This window comes from Numenius arquata, chromosome 6 (genome assembly GCF_964106895.1).
Source record: "Numenius arquata chromosome 6, bNumArq3.hap1.1, whole genome shotgun sequence".
Taxonomy (NCBI): Eukaryota; Metazoa; Chordata; class Aves; order Charadriiformes; family Scolopacidae; genus Numenius; species Numenius arquata.
Window position 1 is genome coordinate 26,231,374 of NC_133581.1, and position 23,059 is coordinate 26,254,432.

The 23,059-nt window shown below is 39.2% G+C and overlaps 1 protein-coding gene across 1 annotated transcript in view; it reads left to right on the forward strand.

Annotated features, from left to right (window-relative positions):
• Positions 1-23,059, forward strand: part of MPPED2 (metallophosphoesterase domain containing 2) — a 105,336-nt gene that overhangs the window by 41,610 nt on the left and 40,667 nt on the right. Inside the window, exon 3 of the mRNA XM_074149414.1 lies at positions 14,081-14,306. Coding sequence (XP_074005515.1) covers positions 14,081-14,306 — 226 coding nt within the window. The remainder of the gene's footprint in view (positions 1-14,080; positions 14,307-23,059) is intronic.

Consider the following 23,059-nt stretch of genomic DNA (forward strand, 5'->3'; position numbering starts at 1 on the left):
AGTTGTGTACTACCTGCCATGATCAGTCAAACCAGACGTTAAGGTGTTATTGGACAGCCATTAGAAAGTTTGGCTCAGGTGAAATATACTTTCAAAGAGAATAATTTTCTGGAATGAGTGGCTCTATATGTTTAAACCTAAAATATTCATTTGGTAATTTTCAATGAAGGAAAGGAGCCAGCGAGCACTGGAAAGTATTGCACAATTTTTGGACAGGACTTTCAATCACAATAATTGCTCCGTCATTTCTTGGATCTGCTTCCCTGGACTGCTGTTGTCTTAAAAGGGGGGCATAATCAGGTTTCAAATAAGAAACCATAACCAAAACAAATTTATACAATAACCAAAATAATTCTTTCTTTCAATTCCCTCTTTCCCGAAAATCCACTTTAAAATGGAGCAGAGATTTATGGTTGTTGTATTGACCAGGCATGAAACAAGTAATGCCACCCAAATAGAAAGTTTTACAGACATTGTCATCAGATTCTTCCTCCAGCATTGCTGTCGCAGCCACATATCGTAGCATGAGAATGATTTCAATGGAAGGCAGTCAAAGGATGTGTTCTTTGTGCACCCTCAATTTATTTTGTCACTTACAAATTAAATCTCGCATCAAAAATACAAAGTACAAAAATGCCTCTCTCCTAAATTTTCACATCGCACATACCACGTTAACAATATCTAATTAAAATAAGAAGTCTTTCTGTTAGTAGAGCATCACGTTCCTGCTTAGCAAGAACAATGGTTTCGGGGTGGAGGAGTTGCTTTTGACAGAGAGAGGTTGGAGCTGGGGGGAGAAAGCACTGCAGATTTTAGTATAATGTGTAGTGTTCAAAGAAATTTTATTTCATCATAAAGATTAGCAGGCTGTGTAATTCAATTTAAAGCTGGTTGCAGTGTCCTGTCTATTATAAAGTCATGGGTTTTTGTTGGTTTTTTTTTTTTTAATCACCACTGTGGTTTTTTTTTAATGTTGTATGCGACTACAGAACGTAGCAGACAGCAGGAATGATCTTTGGGTTTTGTGCTTCCCGACCCCCTTTCCTCTTCTCAGTTCTGCATGTTAGGAAATGCGTGAGATAACCTTAAACTGAGCTACAAAACGGTATCTCAGTGAAACGCCACCCTGCATTTTTTTTTTTTTGTAAAATGATTTTTTTTTTTTTTTTTTTGGTGGCCAAGCAGCCACTGAGAGTGAAGATCTGCTAAAAATGTGTAGATTTGGGGGGGGTTGAGTCAAGTTTAAAACTCAAATGTTAGTGTTTATTTGCACTGTTGGGAACATTACTATGCTGTAGAAAAGCAACGTGCAGCACTTTATGTTAATGCAAGACTGGCAGACCTTTATCTTACAGTAATTGCCTATACTAGGGGGTTAATAAATGTTCCAAGAATTACTGACTACTTTTTTTTTTTCTTAAAGAAAAATAGGTTGTTGCTCCTTGCTGGCTATAACCAGCCTGCGTGGCTTGTTAATTAAACCTCTTGTTGCAGTAGGCTGAAGCTGAGTGTTTGAGCCTGGACAAATTCTGCATGCATTTTATGTATCAGGAGCAATGCGTCCTGGCACAAAAGGGCTGCAAAAGAAAGACCTGTGCAACTCCAGCTCTCCAGCTCGTCCCCATTTTGCCTATTAGAAAGAGCTTGAAATCTTTATTGACTGTATTTAGGGAGTATATTGATTTCAGAGGAGGGGTGTTACATTCCCGGGCAATCTGGTACCACTGGTGAGGAGAAAAAGGAGAAGAGAACCCCTCTCCCAGAGCTAAAGGAATCTGCATTTTCTTTGTCCTGCTTTGTCATCCTGAGTGTGACAGTGTGAGTAATGGTGCTTGCTCCAGTGCTTGCTCCGTAGGGTGGTTACAAGACCTGCAGGCAGCATCTTCTCTCAGTAAACCCCAGTGCAAGGCTGGGGCGTCCCATGGTGTTCCGCCCATGCGTGGGCCGGTTCGTGGTGGCCCTTCCACAGCTTTGGGAACTGGGTTTCTCAGGACTTGAGATCGTGTCAAGGCTTGGATCACTTCAGTGCCTCATTTCACAGGGCTGTTCTGCTCCCTCTTTTCTCCCCCTGCACCCTAGCTGTGAGGTGCTGGTTTCTGAACCCACAGTTACTATCGGTGGTACATTTAGTAGAGAAGGAACAAAGCAGCACAACAGGGGACAGCTGTGTAAGGACAAAGGCAAGAAGATGCAAAGCCAACACAGAAGAAAACAAAATAACATCAAACTAGGGGAGGGACAGTGGCTTGAAAGGAGAGGGCACAGGGATGTAAAGCATGGGAGGTTTCTTTGCTTTTTCCAGAGCATCATTTCTTCCCAAGTTAATAAAATTAAGAAATGAGAGCTCAGGAGCACTCTCTACTTTGAAGTTCCTATAACTGGTGATAAATGAACCTTAAAGACCTCAGAATTATGTACATAGTTTCTAATGAACCAGAATCTTTAATATTACAGGCCAGGCTGGGTATCAGAGTGCAATAACTCCTTTTCTCCTGAATGCTGCTATTAATTTTTTTTTTATGTGATGAGCCACAGAAACATAGAGAAATTTAGTTTAAAACAGAGCTGCAAATGGCAGTTACACCCGTTTTCCTACTTTTACCTGAGCTGCTGTCCCCCATACGTTACTCTTAAGACTCCCCGCTCCCTGCCCAGCATTTGGCATTTGTGTTGGCTGCTGAGACGTGAGCAGAAAAACTGCAAGGCAAATGTTGAGGTTTCCTGCATTTTTTGTGCAGGAGATTTCTTCTGGGCATTTTGAAGAAGGAGGTCATTCCTTCTGCTCTCCTCTGTCCCTGCTGAAGGTTCGGTGGTCACTGGGAATAAAACAATGTAGCTGTGGCCATATACGTGGTCTTGAGAGTAAAGGTCCTGGGACTAACATCCCCTCTTGTAACTCCCAAGAGTGGCCAAGGGGCTGCGTGGCCACCACTGTCCCTGGGGCCAGGGGGAGGAAGAGCCACTGGGCTGGTGACCGACAGCTTTGGCTGGAGATATGAGAGCAGATCCCGGCATCGGAGTGGGTTCCTAGAGAGGATGTGTGTACAGGTCTAGTGGAAGCAATACAACCATTCATAAACAAATGCTTCCGTCAAGCCAACTGTAAAAACAATGATGCTTGCCTTTGAGGTGAAAGGGCAGAACCTTAGCAGAAAGGAGTATAAATAAGAACTAAATTGTTACGTTTGTGTAAGTGACTGAAATGGCTGTTCTCTTAGCGCTTTGCCTTAATGATCAGCTCTGATTAACTGTAGTTGTCACTTTATTCGGCAAAACTTGAGGTTTTCGTATCGTGCCTTTTTATGGCAGCTTTTTCATTCCTTTTTTGTCTGGTTTTTTTTGGTTGTTGGTTTTGTTTTTTTTTTTTTTTTTTAAGTCTGCAAATGATGGCTAAAATGGGTAAGCCGAGAGAGACCCTACTCTGCAGAAAGCCTACTAGATGAAAAATTGCAAATGCTGCATGCCCCAACAGTTAATGACGGTGTTTGATTACAGAGAAGCATGTATTCATGTAGCAGAATCCTCGGTGTACTTCTGTATGCAAAAGGAAACTACAGTTGCTGCATCATAGAGATTTTGCGGCAGCTTGTGAAAACATTACTGTAAATTCAAATGCACACGTATAAATACCGTAAACCCCACGTATCCATTTAACTTGATTGAAAAACTTTTCACCTACCTTAGTACGTTAGGTGCTTACTATTGTCCTTATTTTATTAAGGAGCAGAGATGGCTGCAGCAGAAGTCCTATGTACTTGTAGTAACAAGGATAGGACCGTCACAAAGAAAGCACGCAAAGTCTTTATATTGTAGAATGGAGTTTACGTTACATATATTATTTTTCATTCATCTGTTTTGTCCTTCCTTCTTTGAAAGGACAATTAGGAGGTATTTTGGCACATAAGTTTGCCCACTGAAATTCAAAGAGTGGTGCCTTGGATTTTTAAAATACTTCAGTCTTAACTGTCTGTCATGAGGTTCTGGGATGCTGTAATGTATATGATTTGGTAATTGAAGAGGTTTAAAGTTTGCTTAAACTTACGAGGAAGGTATCGGAGGCTATGTGGCATTCTGCTCAGGCAATTCTAGATGGCTCGGAGAAAAAAAAAAGTGCATAAGAGGAATTCAGTTCCTTGTAATAACATGATACAGCTGGAGTGATTTGGTTGTCTCCTTTAGTAGCTAAGAAACCTCTCTGTGGGCTGGGTTATTAAAAGGAATTTCCTTACAGGGCTCAGGAGATTCCTGGTATCCAAATTCATCTTGAAAGACTATAATGGAATGTTTAGATTTATTTAGAATAATAAATTTAAACATGGTATTCGGAAAACAATACTGGAGATTCATAAAGACTGCCTGAATATTTTTAGTTGACTATAATTTCTGTTTGTGTTTTCTGTGTGGTTTCTCTTTGGTTTTTATCCTCTGTAAAAATTTCAGGAAAGGACTGTGGAAGTAGTTCTGAAATACAGTACATAGTGCTGTAAAATGGATATCAGGCTGCTTCTGTAAAATGGATATCAGGAGGGCTTAGTTCAGGTTTTAGATTTCTCCCCTTCCTACGTAAAAAGGAAGAAACAATTCCCAACGAACAATAGCATCGCCAGAATATATTTTTTTAAAACATCTTCGAATATCAAACTTGCTTCTTATACTTAAATGTTGACAACTAAAAGCACAAAACATGATCATAGGGTAAAATTTCAAAAGCAGCTAATTGCTTTAGCACACTGGAGAATGTTACAGAGTTATTAAAAGCTGCTGTCTTTCTTTTAGACAGCAGTCCATGCTTTTAAAACCTTTGGGATATTTAAAAAATATTTTATCTTATTTCTTCCTTTTCCTTTCAGTTTATTTTCCTTGTAATTACTCTTGGTGTCCCTGCTTATTATTTTCCCCCTTGTCATTATGGGAATTTATCCATGTTACGTTAGTATTGGTAGTCAGTTAAGTCTGAGCCTCGGTATGTTTTGTAATTTACCAGTAATGTACTCTCAAATTATAGTTTTGAAAGGAAAAATTTAAGTTCCATGTGTAAAAATCGAGAAGTTATGTAAAGTACACTGTATTGTAGAAAGAAAATTTTAAAAATTATCACAAGTTTCTTGTTTATGTATTTGAGATTTTGCTTCTCATAAGAAATGCTCTAATCACCTTCCTGGGATACAGAACAAAAGGAGACATTTAGAGGGATTTTTTCAGAAACATTGTCTAGGTTTTACCAGGCTGCAGGATAGAGGGAGGTGTGTGCCTGCTGCTTTGTGCATTTATAAGCCTCAAAGACTTCCATTGAAAAATGAGAAAACAAATAACAGGAATAAGTTCAGAGAGGAGAGAAACAGCAGAATGTTTTTGGTGATTCTGTGTGTTTCCCCGATGGATTTATTTGTTTGTTTATCTTAAGATAGGTAGGTAGATATTGGAAGTACCCTGATAGAGGTGTGTTTTTCAGTCCGATGGACAGAAAAGGAAGTTCTGCTGCTCTCATAATGGTCCCTGTCAATAAGGCAGAAAAATTTGGGGCAGAATCTAGATCTGGGTCCTGTATTCATAATTCTCATTTCCTTCAGTAAGTAGTGAAGAATTGATAACCAGACTTGTTTCTCTTTTAAATAAAGATTTTACTTTATCAGGAAAATCTTGTCCTTATTCTCTGGCCTTTTGCATTGTGAAAATGTATGTACGTGAAAACACCAAGACATTGTCTGTGATAATTATGATTAGCTTAATTACTTTCTATATAATTGTTTCTCAAGATGACCTCCTTTTTGATGGCTTTTATTCATTTATTTTAGGAAAAAAAGGACTTAATTGGAATTGTAAATTACAGAGACAAAGGGTATGTTACAGGAAGTAGGTCCAGATCTGTTTGTGTCAGACAGTCACTGTTGTTTTTTTATTATTCTTAAGATTCACGGAGAAAAATCATTTAAATTGATACAATATGTGAGTGCACAGGGTAATATCAACAACCAATATATTATTTCAAAATCTGGTGAGTTTCTGTATAGAGGATTAGGTTATATAGTGTGGAGACTCCAAAAAGAAAATAGAATTGTGTATTGATGCCTTTAGAAATATTATTTGAGGGCAATAAAATGTTCCCTGAAATTCCCTCCTGAGTGGAGAAAATGGAGTTTGTTTGCAGTAATTGCATTTTCTAGCATTTGCTTTCGCACTTTCCAATATGAGTTAAGCCAATTGGAACCTGTGATTTCGTTTTGCTTATTGGCAAAAGTACCATGTAAATTGATCTGTGATGCATTTATAGAGAATGCTTTGAAAATTTTGAAATAGAGATGGCTTTTTCTTATTAGATTTAGATAGTATTAGGGTTCATTTCTATATTTTAGCCTAATGTAATAGTAACCAAAAATGTTGCTTTTCAGTTTAGTCTTAATCAAGTTCAAGGAGAACATTTCTACTTAGCCCCACTCGCACTGTGAAGGCAGAGTTTATGTTCCCGTTCTCAGCCTTGGTATTCACAATTCAAGATTGGAGCCATCTGAAACCACACTGAGCTGAAATTGATCTAAAGCTTGTCAGCCCTGGTACATTAAGATCTTGATCACAAGAGAAAATGGAAAATTCTGTTGGACAAAATATAGCATATTTCAATGTATTTGCAGTATATGCACTATAGACCTTAAACTGCAGGGGGCTAGATGCAAATCTCATTATACGTGTAAATATGGGGTAATTCTGTTTAGAGGAACACCCTTCAGCTCTGCCAAAAGAAAGGTGTTCTTGCCTTACAAGCTTATATATTTTCCCTGTGTGAGTGCTATTTCATTTAAAGAATCTCTTTCAAAGTGCACACGTAGCACCGATACAGTTGTGGTAGTCCTTTATGTATTGCTTTGCTATGGGGAAGAGTAGCAGGAACTACCGTTTCTGCAAGAATCATTTTTTTTAAAACGAAGGGGAAAATATAAGACTATTGTGATTTGCAGGGAGGGTGTTGTTTTCAGAATTCTCTTAAATTTAAAGAGAAACTTCATAGATGTCAGCCTTTTTTTTTTTTTTCCCCTCTTTTTCTTCTTCTCCTTCCTTGAAAGCTCCATCTTTTAGGTTACACGATTACAAGCCTGAAAAGAAAGCCTTTCCAGGGACTAACAAGCAGAGAAATCTGTGCCGCTTCTGTTTCAAGTTTCATAATTTTAAAGTCAATTTGGGGGGACTTCTTACACCTGAAGTTGGCAGGGCTGTGAGCTGCAAAATCTGGAGGCTTTTTTGTTTTTGAGGTTAGGCTAAACAAAACCTTCACATTCTGCCTGTTTCAAAGCAAATAAATATTATGTATTAAATGATCAAACTTTAGTGATGCTTTCCATGTTTCAAGAAAAAAATGTCTCATTAACAGTAGCCCAGTGAAATTCAAAATGACTTTGAGACCAAAACCCAGCACTTGTAATGTTAGAATAATGTTAAGGAAGCTGTGGAACACTGAAGTGAAGCAAAAGATTGTCGCTTATGTTCTGCTACGTTTTTTCTTTTAAGAGAGAGGAGAACGATATTAATCACAAACAGTTACATTAGAATAATGTTATGGTTGAGACATAAATACATAAAAGCAAGGAATTGTTACCAATGCGGAGCATCGTTAAATCAGACCCATAGTTAACTACGTTCTGCAGTGCGTATGGCCCTGTGGCGGGGCTCATACCGCACTTCACGATGTTACGGCCCAGTGTTTTGCGAAATTCACTGTATTCACCTATGGGAGAGAGAAGCAGTGGAAGCACCTGGCATTGGGTACCGCTGATGCTGCAGCGTGAGGCTTCTCTCAAGTGCCCCTGTAGGTTAAGTAGCACCCGGATCTGCGGTCACTGGGACAGGACCGCGTTTGCTGCAATACCTTGGCACTGCATGGCTGGGCTATAGGTGCCGAGGCAGGATTCACTCAATACTTCCTTGCTTTCATGGGTTTATGACTCAACCTTGGCATTATTGTAACGTAGTTTTTTGTGTTTAATGTTTCTTAGACTTGGTTTTCCATTGCCAGCATGGAAGAAATCCTAATGCATGAGTTTCAGAGGAGAAGGTAGCAGTCTCAACCTGCTGTGTGGCTCGATCCGCAAGTGTGAGTATTAACGCTAGAGCTGTCAGGCCTTGTGAAAATTAATGAAGCCTGACGGTTACAGAGTGAAAGGTCAGAGGCAGAGCTTGCACTTACCTAACATTTCTGTTTTGTTGTGTCTAACAGCATTTTCAACAAAGGGGAGCTTTAATGTACAAGCTTTAGATTTATCACAGGAATTCAAGGGTCTCAGCCTTTGCTTCTCCCTGTGCTGTGGTCTGATGTTTTCTTTGCATAAAGGCAAAACAGTTAAACTTTCGTTCATCTGCTCTTCTTGCTGTGTTGCCCATGTGTGTTTTGCCTTTATTTTTCCTTCTCCAAAATTTTCTGTTGGAGATAGGGGAAAAGAAAAGAGGCTTCTGAACCGAAGATATTTTAAAAAGCTGGTGAAATACTTTTTGTCAAGATTTTGAGAGATCTTGTACTTCAGTTCTTTGTCCTTCTGTAGAAGCATGTTCTGGGTTTGTGCATGTTTTTATTTGCCTGCTTTTTTGTTTTTAATGGTTTAATTCTGTAGATTTCTACAGACGCAGAGAGGTACAATCCATAGAAATTCACAGGTTAGGTTTTCAGCCAGCATGTTGCTTGACATCAGTTTTAGCTATTCCATTGAGGACTTTCTGTGAGGGCTGTTTCATTAAAACAGCCAGAATATTTTCCCAGTCAGCTGGTCAATATCATCTTAGAAAAGATATTTCTTTTTCCTACCCGGTTTTGGATCTCAGTACCTGCAGCTGATTGTTGGTGGGAGAAGTCCAGCTTATCGTTTGAAAGCTCGAGTCTATATAACTGTATTTATACAGTCTAACTCATTTGTTGCTGCCGATGGAGAACTTGGAGCCTTTGAGATATTCTGTCTTTCTTTTAAAAAGCTGAAAGGGGCCTGCATGTGTTGTGATTGTGCCGTAAATGCTGGGAAGAGAGAGTAACCATGACCCTGAGATGCAGGGGGCTTTCCATGAGAGACCCCTAGAAGAGTTGCAGAGCTGCTGACCAGTAGCAGGTTCTGCTGGTTGCCCTCGCCTGCTGCCCATCGGTGGACAGCTGTGGCCAGACAACTGATAGCAACCTGTGCTGCTGTGGGGACTGGAAGTCCATAGGAACAACACAGAATCTGCTCCTTCAATGTTTATCTCTGGGGGTGTATGTGGTTAGTTATAGGTGAATGCTTCATGACCAGTTTTGCACTTTTGAAGCATATATGATGTACCATAAATTCGAGATGATTCACTTGCACAGTCATCTCATTTGTACAGATTTCCCTCTTTTTGAAGGGAGTAAGATTTGTACTTCAAGGTTTCTCAGCCCATTTCTCAACATATGGCCAAAGGGTCTATGAGGCGATGAAATGGGCATGAAAACTCTTCACGTTTCATGGAAGTGTTATGTGGTTTGAATAGTTAATGCATGCCCATGCAAATTCAGAGCTTCGCATCAGAAGCACTTGTGGAGCATTTGTGGGTAAATACAGGTTTCTACCACCATATAGACAGCTGGTATCACATTATTTCTTATTACCCTACTTCCCTGTGGGTTTTGTGGGTAACAGTAGTCAAAAGATAATGTGATATTCTATTTTTATAGGGACTCAGCAGTCAACATTCATTGCCAGTTAGACTCCTTTTCATGTCTGGCAGCTCTATGGAACTTGGGTTGTGTGACTAAATTGTACTTGTATGAAGCATGGCATTAAAACGGGAACAGTGGTTCAACAGATTAAAGGACTCCTAGGATCCAGTACTTAAGGTGAACTTAAAAACCCGACAACTTAAAAACAGCCCCCCAGAGCTCCCAGCTTCCCCTCTCATCCCATGTAATAGGTGTATTTAAAGTCTGTCTGTTGTTCAGCTAACACTTTAAAGTGATATAAGTGGTTGCACCCAGCAAAGAAAGTCCTGCGTTACCAGCGTTCACAAAGCCTCATTCCTTTTTTGCTACATCGATTTTCAGCTGGATCAGTTTTCTGATCCCCTGTGGCCACCAAATCCTTGTGTTGGCAAAGAGGCGTGGTGGCACAGGAGTGAGGGTGAACGCTGAGGGGACAAAGGTACATGGGACTGTAGCTTCAGGGCTGACTTGTTAAGCAAAAAGTCACAGAAATCTTCCAAAACTCCCAGATTAATGTATTTACTATAAAAAAGGTCTGTTTTTACAAGTTATTCAAGTTTTACTCTCTTTGCTTTTCTTTGAGCAAGAGTGATACTGACCTTTTGTCTTCTGGAAGAGAACAACTTGTCTAATTGCAATATTTTCTTGATCAATGATTGCATTGTGCCCTTCTACTGTTGTGGGCAAATGTTGAAAAACATCTTAGCCAAAATAATATAAATATATATTGAAGATACATGCACACACACGCGCATACCCTGCGTGTGTATATACATATAAATATATAGGATTTCAAATACTCTACTGTGACTCTGCTTCACAGACTTGGTGCCCTAATCATTTTTAGTACCTGTAATTTTAGCCTTTTGATCTCACCTGTTAAACATTTAAGTATTTTTGATATAAACTCACTTATTACCCTAGCAGTTGATAATTGGGGTTTCTGAAGTGTTCATCCCAGCAAACAGATCCAACTCTTTTCCTAGTTTGGAAAGCGAATTCTTCTATCCATTTTCCAGATTCACGGTATAAATTAGCATGCATAGTATTACGGATGCATGGTGGAAAATCTAATAGTTAGGAAATTCGACTAATAAAGACCAAATGTAGCAAACAGAAACGTAGTGAAAGAAAATGAGGAAATGCCTTTCAACCTGTGTATTGCGCTGTGGTGTCTCTCTGTACAGACAGCACGGATGTAGATATGCAGAGATTAATCTGGTCAAGATGAAGCTAAAATACCATGGAGTAGGAGATTTTGTGTGTGACTCTTTATGCTTCCATATTAAACACAGAAGGTCAGCAGATTAGAGGCAAAGGCCAGGACTGCCAAAAGAAAAGATGCCAAAATATTTCATAAATTGTATCAGAGAGAATGAATGTTGTGCACTGCCACAGGGCCTTTCAGGAAGTGAAAACCTGAATGCAATGAATAAATAGCTAATCTGATTGCAGGTAATTTATTACTGTGATTAGTGCTATATAGTCTTTCCTGAGGGAAGAGGAAAGAAATGGATGAGACTTCCTCTTGCTGCTCCCCTTTGCTCGGCCTGGCTTTTGACGCGTTTCCATTTTGATGGGTCATGTTTCTTGTTGCTAGCTCCCGAGCCAGCTCTGGAAAAGGAAGGCAAAATGTGACTGGTTATAAGGTCAGGGAACTAGATGGGGAGCCTGGTCAGACCTTGGTTCCCATCCGATGGTAAATACTAAAGTATGTACGAGTGTGGAGTGAAGTGCATCTCGTCGCATTGCTGGATGGGGGACCTGGGTCTGTAGCCATCGCATCCCCAGCAGCACTGGTGACTCTGCAGCTCGCAGCTGTGGCTGTGCAGTACCGCTGAGCTGACATATGGGAAGATGGTGGCAAACTTTGGTCCCCGTGGTGTTTCTCCTCCGGGGCCTGTCTTGCCTTATTCCTCAGTCCTGGAGTTGGTCCTTGGATTTCATTGGTATGGCTGTGTCCTGAGCTCCCCAGCGGCACCCGGGAGAGGCTCTTCCCCCTTCCTGGCTCCGAAGAACTGACCAAGCAGAGCCTCTCTGTAGTCTTAATAAAATCAACAGCTGTCTTGACACCAATTGCAGTAATTACTGTTTGGTTTTCCTTACTGATTTCAGGTGCTTATATAACATGTATAATGTTACATTTATATATTTTAATAATCACTGATGCCAGCATTGGTTTGTAATTTTTGTGCCTGATGTGTCTTCTAATTTAGCCCTTTTTTTTTTTTTTTTTCCCAAGATGTCAAGGTAAAAAAGCATTGACTTCAAGCAAAAAATTTCCAGACTTAATTGGACATAGTATTATCAAAATGTGCTGATTTTCAAATTTATCTAAATACATGGGAGACAGTGTAAAATCTGAACATTTATCCAGTAAGATGAGAAGTTTTCTCTGCTAAAACTGGCAAATGTTGATAACTTGGCAGAAACCTGAATTTAACTTCTCCAGCCTACTTCTCTGAGAATTTAATCACATCTAGCTTGTTTTGGGGGATTGATAGTTATGACAAGTGTATCAAATTTCATGCCAGTGGTATCTTTTATGTTTCCTGAGAGAGGAGAAAATAGCAATTTTACCTTGTGCCCAGGAGTCACAGAGAGCAGGAATTGTAGGTACCTGCCACATTGAGTTTTTAAATAAAAATGAATTGCAGAGCAGCGTGTAGCAGGGATGGGGAAGGGGGAAATGAGTGAGGCATTAACCATAGAGGAGCATTTATTGCATTCCCCCAGCTTTTAATTTAATGCAGCACCGCAGAGGGCTATGAATATGTATGATCTGCATTTTGTTCAGATGTGAGGGGTCTATGAAGATGTCTGCTTGGTTTTTTTTTTTTCAGGGGATTTATAGCTTTATGTTGTTCTATCCAGAATTAACTAATTTTGCAAAGATGATGTTTATATACATATATTGTGTAATTCCTGTTTCCGTGCTGTAAATATTGAAAAGCAGAGGGTTTTTGACTGGTTTCCCTTAACTTATTTAGGGGAAAGTCAATCTTCTTGTCAATACTTACAGCTTTACTTTGAAACTTACTTAAAAAAAAACCAAAAAAACCCAAACAGTTTTGAAAGTTGAAAGACAAGTTTTAAACTAGCAAAGCCACATCTATTTAGGAGAACTGTATTCACAAGAAATACATAGCATCCAATTCTGCGTTCCTCGGGGCAGATGTTGGGAGTACCAGAACTGGAAGGTGGACACATAGATTTCCACATTCATTTTGCTGCCTTTATGAAACAAACAAAACAAACCCAACCTTTTCTAAATTATTATTAGGATTATACATCAAAATGAATGATTTGGTATAAGACTAGGAAATCAGGCTTATGGTGAAGGCAGGAGAAGGGAAGTGTGAGTCTGGTTTTAGCTTTGATGCAAACTTACATGTGATTTTTGGCAAGTCACAATGGGACAGATTTTGTAAAAGAACTTGACTTCTGTGAAGACACCATATTGGGACCATATTTTTAAGGGAGCTCAGCACTCAATATGTTTATTTGAAAGATCTGGCACTGATTGTTGGTACCAAGTACTTGAAAATCTGTCTCTGAGCTCCAGAAATCTGGCTCTGTGGGCCTGATCCATGCCTCATTCCAAACAATGAAAATAGTTGTCCTGACTTGAGGTGATCAAGCCCTGTGATCCCCCATGGTAAATGAATTAACCACATTTCCTACCTGATGTCTTACTCACTTGAGTTTCATGGTTTCTTCTATGTGTATCTTACTGAAATGAGACACTACCAGAAGCTGAATTAAAATAATAAAGTACGAGTCCATTCCAAGTGAATTGGTGCTTTGAAGAACAGGCTTGGCTGGAATAAATGCCACTTCTTGTTGGGTTCCATACAAATTATTCCAAATAACTGCATAATTTAAAAACCAACAGCACCAGCAGCCTAATTCAGTACCGCATGCCTGGTACCCTTACAACACACTTGTGAGGTGTACTGCAGTCTCTGGTCTGCCCATCCGAGGTGTCTCACTGCAGGTCACTTCTGTGGATTAGGGCTCAGGACTACTGACTCTGACCCAATGCCATGAATTAAAGGGTAGAACTTAGTGTCACATCTAAATCGGTGTGTCATCAGTTGAGAGCAAGGGAGCAGAGGTGGTTTATGCTGCCTTTGGAGCTGCTTTGGTGCATACCAGCTTGTTTTGTTTAATGCTTTTTATTATGACACTGCTTTGTGTGATGTTACTTTACATTTTAACACAGCTTCATTCAATGGAAGAGAAGCGGTACTAATAACTTATGCTCAGCATGGAGATGCACACAGATCTTGGGTATTTCATTCTGTCACTGCTAGCTGTCTACTTATTGTGCCGGCAACGCTGGCGTGGGAGGAAAATGTGCTAATTAAGTCCTCTTTTTTGTTATTTCAGGAAACCTACCATACGAATATAAAATAGTGATTGCTGGGAATCATGAACTGACATTTGATAAGGAATTCATGGCAGACCTTGTTAAACAAGATTACTACCGCTTTCCCTCTGTGTCCAAATTGAAACCAGAGGACTTTGACAATGTTCAGTCACTCCTGACAAATAGTATTTACTTACAAGATTCAGAGGTAACAGTTAAAGGATTCCGAATATACGGTGCCCCGTGGTAAGTCTCAATTTAAACTTTCTTTGCTGTTTATTACTTGAATCACAGCAGGAGTCATTCCTGCTGAAAATGCATGAAGCTGCTTTGTTGCATTGCCTTGCAGAACAGTATCAAACTTAGCCATAAACCACTCTGAAACAATTGCCACTTTTTTTTTTTTTTTTTGTGGATAAATAGGCTGTATTTAGCCATGCATGTGAAATACGAGAAAAAGAATTGTAATTATTTCTGTTCTGCCTCCTGAATGCACTTAAACAATTGTGGACTCGATATCTGCTCTGTGCTTGTGGATTAACTGCAGTGGCACCTTAGTATGTATTAGGGAAGGAAGTTCCATTATATTGTATGCTGTTTAGGTGTTTATGTCTGCTGTGCTAATAGATTAGTATGGTAGCATTTAACACCCACACCACATGAAGTTCAAGGCAGCAGGTGCTTTAAGTGTTATTTCTGATCAGTTCTAGGCATTTTTTTTTTTTTTGCTTGTAAAGTTGTGATAACAGAATTTCAAGCCAGTTTTGATCTCATTCTGCTGCTGTGCTGGGCATATGCAGGAAAAATTGCTGTCCAGTTTTGTACTGAGGAGACTCTTCCTTGTTTTTTCTCCGTGTTGTTTAATTGTGACGCCTGATATCTCTGTAGAATCTTGGGTAGCACTTGTTTTAAATTCTCGTGCTAACTACAGCCGCAGCCCTTTGAGATTCTACCAGAAACCTGAAGTTCAGTGATGGTGATAATCATTATGCTACTTGGCATTCTCAATTGTCAGCTGAAGTACTTAGATGCTAATTTATGCACACCTATAAGAAGGGTTTATTATAAGCTTAGAACTTATATTTTTGTGGCAGGCTTGCTTTAAAGGTGGAAGTAGAATAGGAAGGGGGAATGGCAGGGATTGAACCAAAGAATGGGGCAAACCTATACAGACGTTAGAAATTTTCCCCTTCATCTCATCTCTATGGACAGTTCACTCGGCCCCCAGGCCTTGGTGATTCATACAGCACCACACACGTTGATGCTTCTGACAATGCTTTTTTTGTCATATCTGTACATAAGTGCTGGCTAGAAAACTGTGATCTAGCTCTGTATCTCACATTCTTGACTTAAGCTGCTGATTTTTTTCATTTAAGCCATAGCCTTTAGCTGGTAGTTTAAATCAACCTGACATTGTGTAGCTGAAAAAAACCCACAACTCTAAATCCTGCAGTATCAGCTAATTGGGAAAGATGATCTCAATTCAGGTTAGGAATCCTCTCTTAAAGACATTTCAAAGTAATTTTTTTAGTATAGCGGCATATAACACAGAAGAAGACAGGGCGCATAAAGGCCTTGGGTAGTGTAAGGTGGATTTGAGACGTGTTGCAAGGTGAACAGCTGTGTGAGCTGGAAGGTTAGCTGCTAAGATTAAGATTGTGTTCAACTTCTTTCATGTATATGTCTTGGACTGAGAGGGCTTGTGTTCTGCAGGCATCCAATGATTACGAAGTGTATTTCGAAATTTATTTATTCAAAAGAAATTTTGGAATTTATTTGTGGCTGATTTACCTGAATTCTGCTACTACAGACCTGTTGGAGAGATCTGGAGAACGTAGGATCCAAGTCTGGGGAAGAGAGAGCTTGTTATTCTGAAATGGAGAACTGCATGATATGCCTTTACATTTACATTTATATGTACTGGCAAAAAGTAGTGATCTATTTTCCCCTCTTTTGCTTCCTGAATCCATAAGGGCAATCTGTTATCCTTTTGTCTCCAGCTGCATTTAGAAGTTCTTTCATTTTGCAGCTATACACAAGGATTTAGAATGTTTGTTCTGAAATATGAAGGGATGCCACATCAAGGAACTGAGTTGTTTTAACCATAGCAAATGAATGCTGTATGTATTCTGATATAGTCATGGAAGAGAAATCTTAATTAGTCCTTCCTATAATCCATTGATAACTGGTTTTTTCCAACTAGTGATCAATGGGAAATAAAGCTAGACTGCTAGAAAGGCATGCTGAGCTCCAACCAAGTGCAGACTTCTCTCTCAAAAGATGTTTCATTTGTGTTCAGTTATGAAAAACTGTTATCAAAGCATGTGTTGAGCAACTGTTGATGTGGAGTTGAGGCTATCAATTTGAATACAGCTTTTTAGATCAACTAGCTGTTTGGGCTGTGTTTGGAGCATTGAGATGTGTCGTCTTTTTCTCTCTTTCTTTCCTTCTCTCTCTCTCTTCTTTATAATGACAGTTCCTGGAAAATGTGAAAATTCAGATGGGTTCCTGCATTTTAGTTGATCTTTGAGAGGAAGGAAAAGTCACATCAGATACTAGAAAAATCTGTTCCAAGTCAGTTCTGTGCCTGGAAACTGAGACAGAATGATGAGATGAGCCTGTTAGAGCTTCTTAATTTTTTTTCTCCTTCCCCTCCAATCACATTACACTCTACTGCTATAAATCTTCAAATTACCCCAAAGGAAGAGAATTTGTGGGGGTTTTGTATGTATTTATGGCCTCCTTACCCCAATTAGTTCTGTCACAGAAGTGGAACACTAGTCATTAACCCAGAAGATGCTCCAACCCTAAAATGAGATAAGTTGACATGTTCAATTTATGTGCATTTTTGTAAGTATTTCCAGAGGGAAAAAAAAAATTCTCATTTGCTGATAAAGCTACTGGTTTTAATTTAAAAAGAGGGATCAAACCAAGAATAACAGCTGTGATTCTGGAGGTTTCAGCCTGTCAGGGGTTTCTAAGAAGTAATTGCCAGAATACTGGGAAAACTGCTATAAGTTATCTATTTAGAAAATGTAAATTGCCAAGTCAGTGTAACTACAGAAAAGAAATATCAGTCCATATTCATTACATGTTATTACTCATGGTACGTCTGAAAGCTTTCTAAAGACCTAAGAGAATTCAAGTAGTGCCTCCTAACTTACAATTTAGTAGAATTTGTATGTAGAAAATAACTTACAATACACGGGAGCATTCATGTGTATTTGCAATTGGAATGTGCGGTGGTGCATATCAACAGCCTCTAAGGAGCAGAAAATTTGAATTTAGCCTGATGGTTCTGAGAGTATTAAATGGCATTAGCTGGAGGGGAGTTGAAAACAGAAGTATCTGCCTCTAAAAGGGAAAAGAGCAAGGGTGGGACATGAATCACACTCAGAGCTCTGCTCATTTTCAGAGGTGGAGAATGTAAAGGACATTTTCACACCTTAAATAGGAGATTCTCTGATGTGCCTTGAAGGAGCAAAATGGCTGAAGATTTTCCATTTGGTCTACAGAGAACATTCCACAAAAACATTTCTGTCCTTTCTTTCCCTTCTGACTTTGCCCTATGAACCTGGCTTGTTTGATGGGGAAATTATTGATAGTTTATACTGTATGTCGTCAAAACTCTCAAAGATTCCAATGGAAACATTTTCTCCTTTGAAAATTTGAGATTGAGGCTACTTATTGAACAGGACAGAAATACAAACAGTAATGGATATATGAATTTTTAAATCTTCAAACTCCCTTTGTGAAATATATGTAAGCGTAACTCATACTGATGTATCTGTAAAAGGGTAAGGAGAGACAGTCTGTTTTTACTCTGGCTTTGGGCGCTGAATATATGTAAGTAATATGTATAAGTTTTATTTAAATTCAAATGTTATTTTAAAATACGTGTTGAAATTGTTCATCCACGGTAAGGACTGGATTTACTGTAGTATGCTATAGACATTTGAATACAAATATTATAGCAACGTCTGTTTTCTAATGAAGCTTTAAAAGCATTCAAACCACCAGAGAACTGCAGTTAACTGGAGCCAGGATTTGTTTAAACCATGTTTTGACAGAAACAAGTGTTCAGGGAGAATATTTTCTTCTCTTTTTTCTTTTGTTCTGCTCTTCAGCTCTACAGGTAGCTTTTTTGGTTTGCTTGAAAGACAAAAACAGTTGAAATTAGAAAATACTCTGATAAACTTTGTGTGCACAGAAATTTATGGTAGTTAATTTCATGAATAACAAGGCAATAAGCTTATTTATGAATTTTGAATTCTGTTCTCTATAAAACTTCCACAAAAAAGTTATAAGCCATAAGTATAAAATAATCTAATAAAGCAATCATTTACATTATTTTTAGCTATTAAAATATATGGGCAAATTCTACCCATATCTATCAGAGTGAAAAGTAAAACTGAAGACCCAAGATTTTCAGCATATATATTTATTTATATAACTATAGCTAGATGAATCTTTTTGAGGAAGGAGAACATTTAATATAAAAGCTGATTTGATATAAATCAATGCATTTTAATGGTTAACAGAATCAACTTTATGGAAATAACTGAAAAGCACAAATGTAAAAGATAAAAATTGATTATTTAAATAGTGACTGAAATCTGTGATTTGCATCATTGTGATGAAAATCATTTCATCCTGAATGAAGCTGGGAATAAAGCTCTTCCCTCCCGACAGGAACAGCAGCATTGTTCAGCAGTATCCTGCACATTTGTCAAGTTGTAGCTTGTTCAGGTCTCAAGAACAGAAGCACAAAGCTGGCCTCCCAGTTGCTTTTAATGAATACTAGTGGGTTTTTCCTATGTCCAAGAATTTGATCTGGAGGGTGATCCAGAGGTCAAGAACAAACGGCTCACTATTGCTCACCTCTGCGAAGCCAAGGCTTTCATTTGCTTTTTTTAGTAACTCTAGAGGAAGTGCCTTAACTCTCTTTCAGAAGCAAAATTTTAATTGGCATAGATAATGCAGCCGTAAGAAAGTATAGACAGGTTCAGTCATCTCCTTTTAAAATGATGTTTTGTGCATTTTTTTCTTTTCTTTTTAGCCCAGTGTAAATTTGGGGGTTTAATCAAATAATTTTGCATCAGTTTGAAATAATTTCTATAACTCACGTTCTTTCCCTGCTTCGTTTGCAATCATATTTTAATACAAGTAGCTCTAAGTTAGTGCCTCTCCCTTGTTTTCAGGCTTTGTGTTTATCCTGTCAGAAAAGCATCAGATGATTTTTTTTTTTTTTTTTCTTTTCAATTATAAGTTTTGTAATGCATCACGGATTTTGCTGACAGTCTTCAAGTTCTTGAAATAGCAAGCAAATTAACAGCAGATATTGAGCGTGAGGACTGGAAAACCAATTGGCAACTCACATGATAGGATTCAGATACACTGATGGCTTGGAATGGATCTCATTTCTTTTATTTTCATACTCTTAGTTGGCAATTAGCTCGTGCCTAAAAAAGGGAGGAACAGAAATCGGACTACTCAGCAATAAAGTTCTTCATTGCTGTTCAGCAGTGAGGAAGCCAGGGGCAGACTGGACAAGACCGTTGGTGTTGTACCAGTTTTTCGGGAATTCCGGCATTTATGCAGTAGAAGTCAGCAACTGAGAAAAATATTGGCAAAGACTGAAGTCTCCTGTCTGTGTGTTAAACAAACACACCACCACTGTAGCATGGTTGTGTTTAAAGGTGCAGGCTTCTGTTTCGTTTTTCTTGGCATTTGTCCTTCAAGTCTCTCATTTTAGGATCGAAGAATGTATTCCCCTTGGTCTAGAATTGCAGCGGTTTGTTTACATTTTTTGCCTTGTTGGGAATGTCGCTGATTTTTCTTCACTCTCTTTGATATCAGATTCACTTCCAAGAAAAAAAAAATGTCTTGTTTACTTTTAAAAGCTTGCTTTCTTTCCTTTTTTTTTTTTTTTTTTTAATAGTGGAATGTTTGTGATTTTAAATATATTGTCTCATAAGTCACTTTGAATATTATGATGCTAACCTGTCCTGGCTAATTGTTTGGAAAGCTCTGCATCTCAGCACTGGGGCACATCATGAAGTCTTAACCTTTCGTTCAGGCTTGATTTCAGCAGGAATAAGAACTTCAGAGTATTCATTGCTAGTGTAACACACAAACAGTGTCTTTTTGTGGGTGAAATTCTAGCCAGGTAAAACCAACATAAAATGGTGGCTCTCCTAACTCCTTTGAATCTTTCCCAGTGTGGAAACAGGGATTTGAACTCCGTCGGAGCAGAAACACGCAGATGATTTTGGGAATCTGTGTCTCCAACTTCTGCTCCGTTTTCCTGGAGTTCAGTAGGTGCTCTGCGAAAAAGCAAAGAGCCAGAATGAGCATGAGCTGTGCTCTTGAGGGGCTAATTATTTATGGTGGTCTCCTGTTCATAGGTTGAAGTGTGGTTTGCGCAATAACAATATAGAAGTTGGGCAAACATAAACCCACAAGTTGTGCTTGTCTTTGTAGTTTTGCTTTGTTTCATTTGGGGGTTTGGGAGTGTGTGTTTGTTTGTTTGTTTGTTTTACTTCCCAGCTGCCCAGGAACAAGAAGTTTGCTTTCCTTTTGCTGAGCACTGGAATAACACAGTGGTCAATGTGGCATTTGTGTGCACTGAGTAGACTGAAAGTATCTGCAACCAGTGAGGAGTTAGGAAGAGCAGGGATTAATGAGAATACTACAAAACTCCTGAAATTTTCAACTCAGCCGCTACAGACTTCCTCTTGGGAGGAGGGCTGAAAACTTGTAGAGATGGAGACTGCGGAGAGAGGAGGGAAGGGGAGAGTTAACCCAGATGTGGAGGTACGCTGTTCCTTACAGGATTGGACTCTGTTGCGTGTTGATGCTTGCTTGAATAAATTCTTCTGTGCACCTTCTGCACTTCAGGACTCCTACTTTTCCATTTTCTTCTAGTTGTATGCGTGCCATACCTCTTTGTGGTGGCCTAGTGCAGAAGGGAAGAAAGACAGAACTGAAAATAGCATGCTGTTAAGGTTAACTGAAAAATTATTTCACTCAAGGACACACCTTCACAGTAGGAGAGTGGAGAAGTAAGAGAGGGGCTTGAGCTTTGAGGAGCTGATCTGAGGATGAATTTTACATTGGATGATGCTCTTCAAGGCCCATTCCTTTCTTTCCTTCATTGCCCGTACGTGGTATACCCCGAGCAGGAAGAAGTAGGGAGCAGCTGAGTGCTTGCAGTGACAGAGGAAGAGGCTGCTGGAGGATGCATGGGCGAGTGCCAGCCAGGTCCTGGCTGCAAGAGCTCAGAGCAGGGGGAGGTTCAGGGTCCTCTGGAGGAGCTGCTGAGCCAGAGAAACCAGGACTTCAGCAAGGAACTAAGTGGGAGACCAAGACTTTGCTGTTAGGGGTAAGAGGACTACGTGAGGGCTGTATCACTGGAAGGGTGAGGCCCATCCAGCCCCAGTGTACGTGAACGTGTGTGTGCTTTCAGCAGGATATTTAGATCCAAACAACACAGATTTAAAAGCATTGGATGAATGAATCATTTCTAAGTCAGGAGTTGTGAACCTGAGTGAGAAGAGACTGCATGGGACAGACACCTGCACAGTGTGAGTGTCAACCCACACTGGAAATATGTAGCTCAAAACCCCCACTTCAACAAGGTATCTAAATGTGCCAAGTTTGGGACATGGGTAGTTTCACTGACTCAGTGAGATTAGTAATAAGCTTTAATTATATATGTAATTATCGGTTAAATACAGATATACATATTAAAAGCTTTGCTGAAATAAGTTGGAAAAATGGGGATATTTTCAAGTGTCTTTATAAGATGTGAGATGCGGTGAAATGAATGAGATTGAGGGGGGATGACAGGGGAGAAGGTAGATCTGGTCCTGTGTTCTTTCAGGAATGTGAAACAAGTGTCTACAGGTGGCTCACTTCATAGTTCTTCTATTCAGAACAAACAAGATAAAATTTGGAAGCATGTATGTTGCTTCAGGTGGAGCTGCTGATGAAGCTCACATTATGTCATGGTGATTAAATGCAATAGGAATGGAAGAGAAACTATGTTTGAAAAACTGTGCTTGACTTACAAAAGTAAGTAAAGTAGCAAGTGACTAGATTTTGTTAGCTTCCAGTGAAGGGTAAGATTTCTTATGACTGTTTTCAAGATGATTTGGGTCATATTTATCTAATACTTATTGATCAGAATGCTAACTTTACCCTGACGTATAAAATGCTTAAAGTAATTCACAGAGGCTATGAAATAAAGCACAAGCAGCTCAAATAAGAGAACACTGATCATGAATCTGAACATAGACATAAAGGTCAAGAATGACAGCTACATTCATCAGATTTTCATGAGAATCCATTCACTAGAATGGATCTGGCAACTTACTTCAGAACTGGTCAACACTCATGGATTCAGTTGAAAATCAATGAGACTGCTGGGTATTTATAACCACCTCTAAAATGCTTAGGTGCTAGTCTATATTATGGTTTGGGTGCGTCTCTAAAGTATGAGAGTTGCTGACGTTTCTGACTCTACTAGTTAAATATCGAAAACTTAGTATGGCTGAGAGCTATGTTTGTATATGTGCACACAGAGAGAAGGCTTAAGCAGTGGTTTATAAGCAGGAAGATGTCAGCAGCTTATCACTGTGCCTTGGTAGACGTGGCTGAGTTGCATACACCCTTGAGTAAGTAGAGAAAAGCCTCACAAGTTGTGGTTCTCTGCCACCTCTGCAGTTGGTTGGTTTGGGTTATCCAAAAGTGCCCGGTCCAGCACAGTCCAGTTCATATGACATAGACCCAAAAGGTGAACTGTACCTGCTCATTAACTATGTGTGTGCATGAAGACAAAAAAAATTTGGTTGATCTTGTTATTGCATAGTCATCTTTTAATGTACGGTCAATGGCATTAATATAAAAATCATATCCTAAATAAAGTTTGTCCAGCATTCATTGTCTGTCTGTCCTCTGGATAGTATGGAATGAAAATAGTCACAGGGATAAGTTAC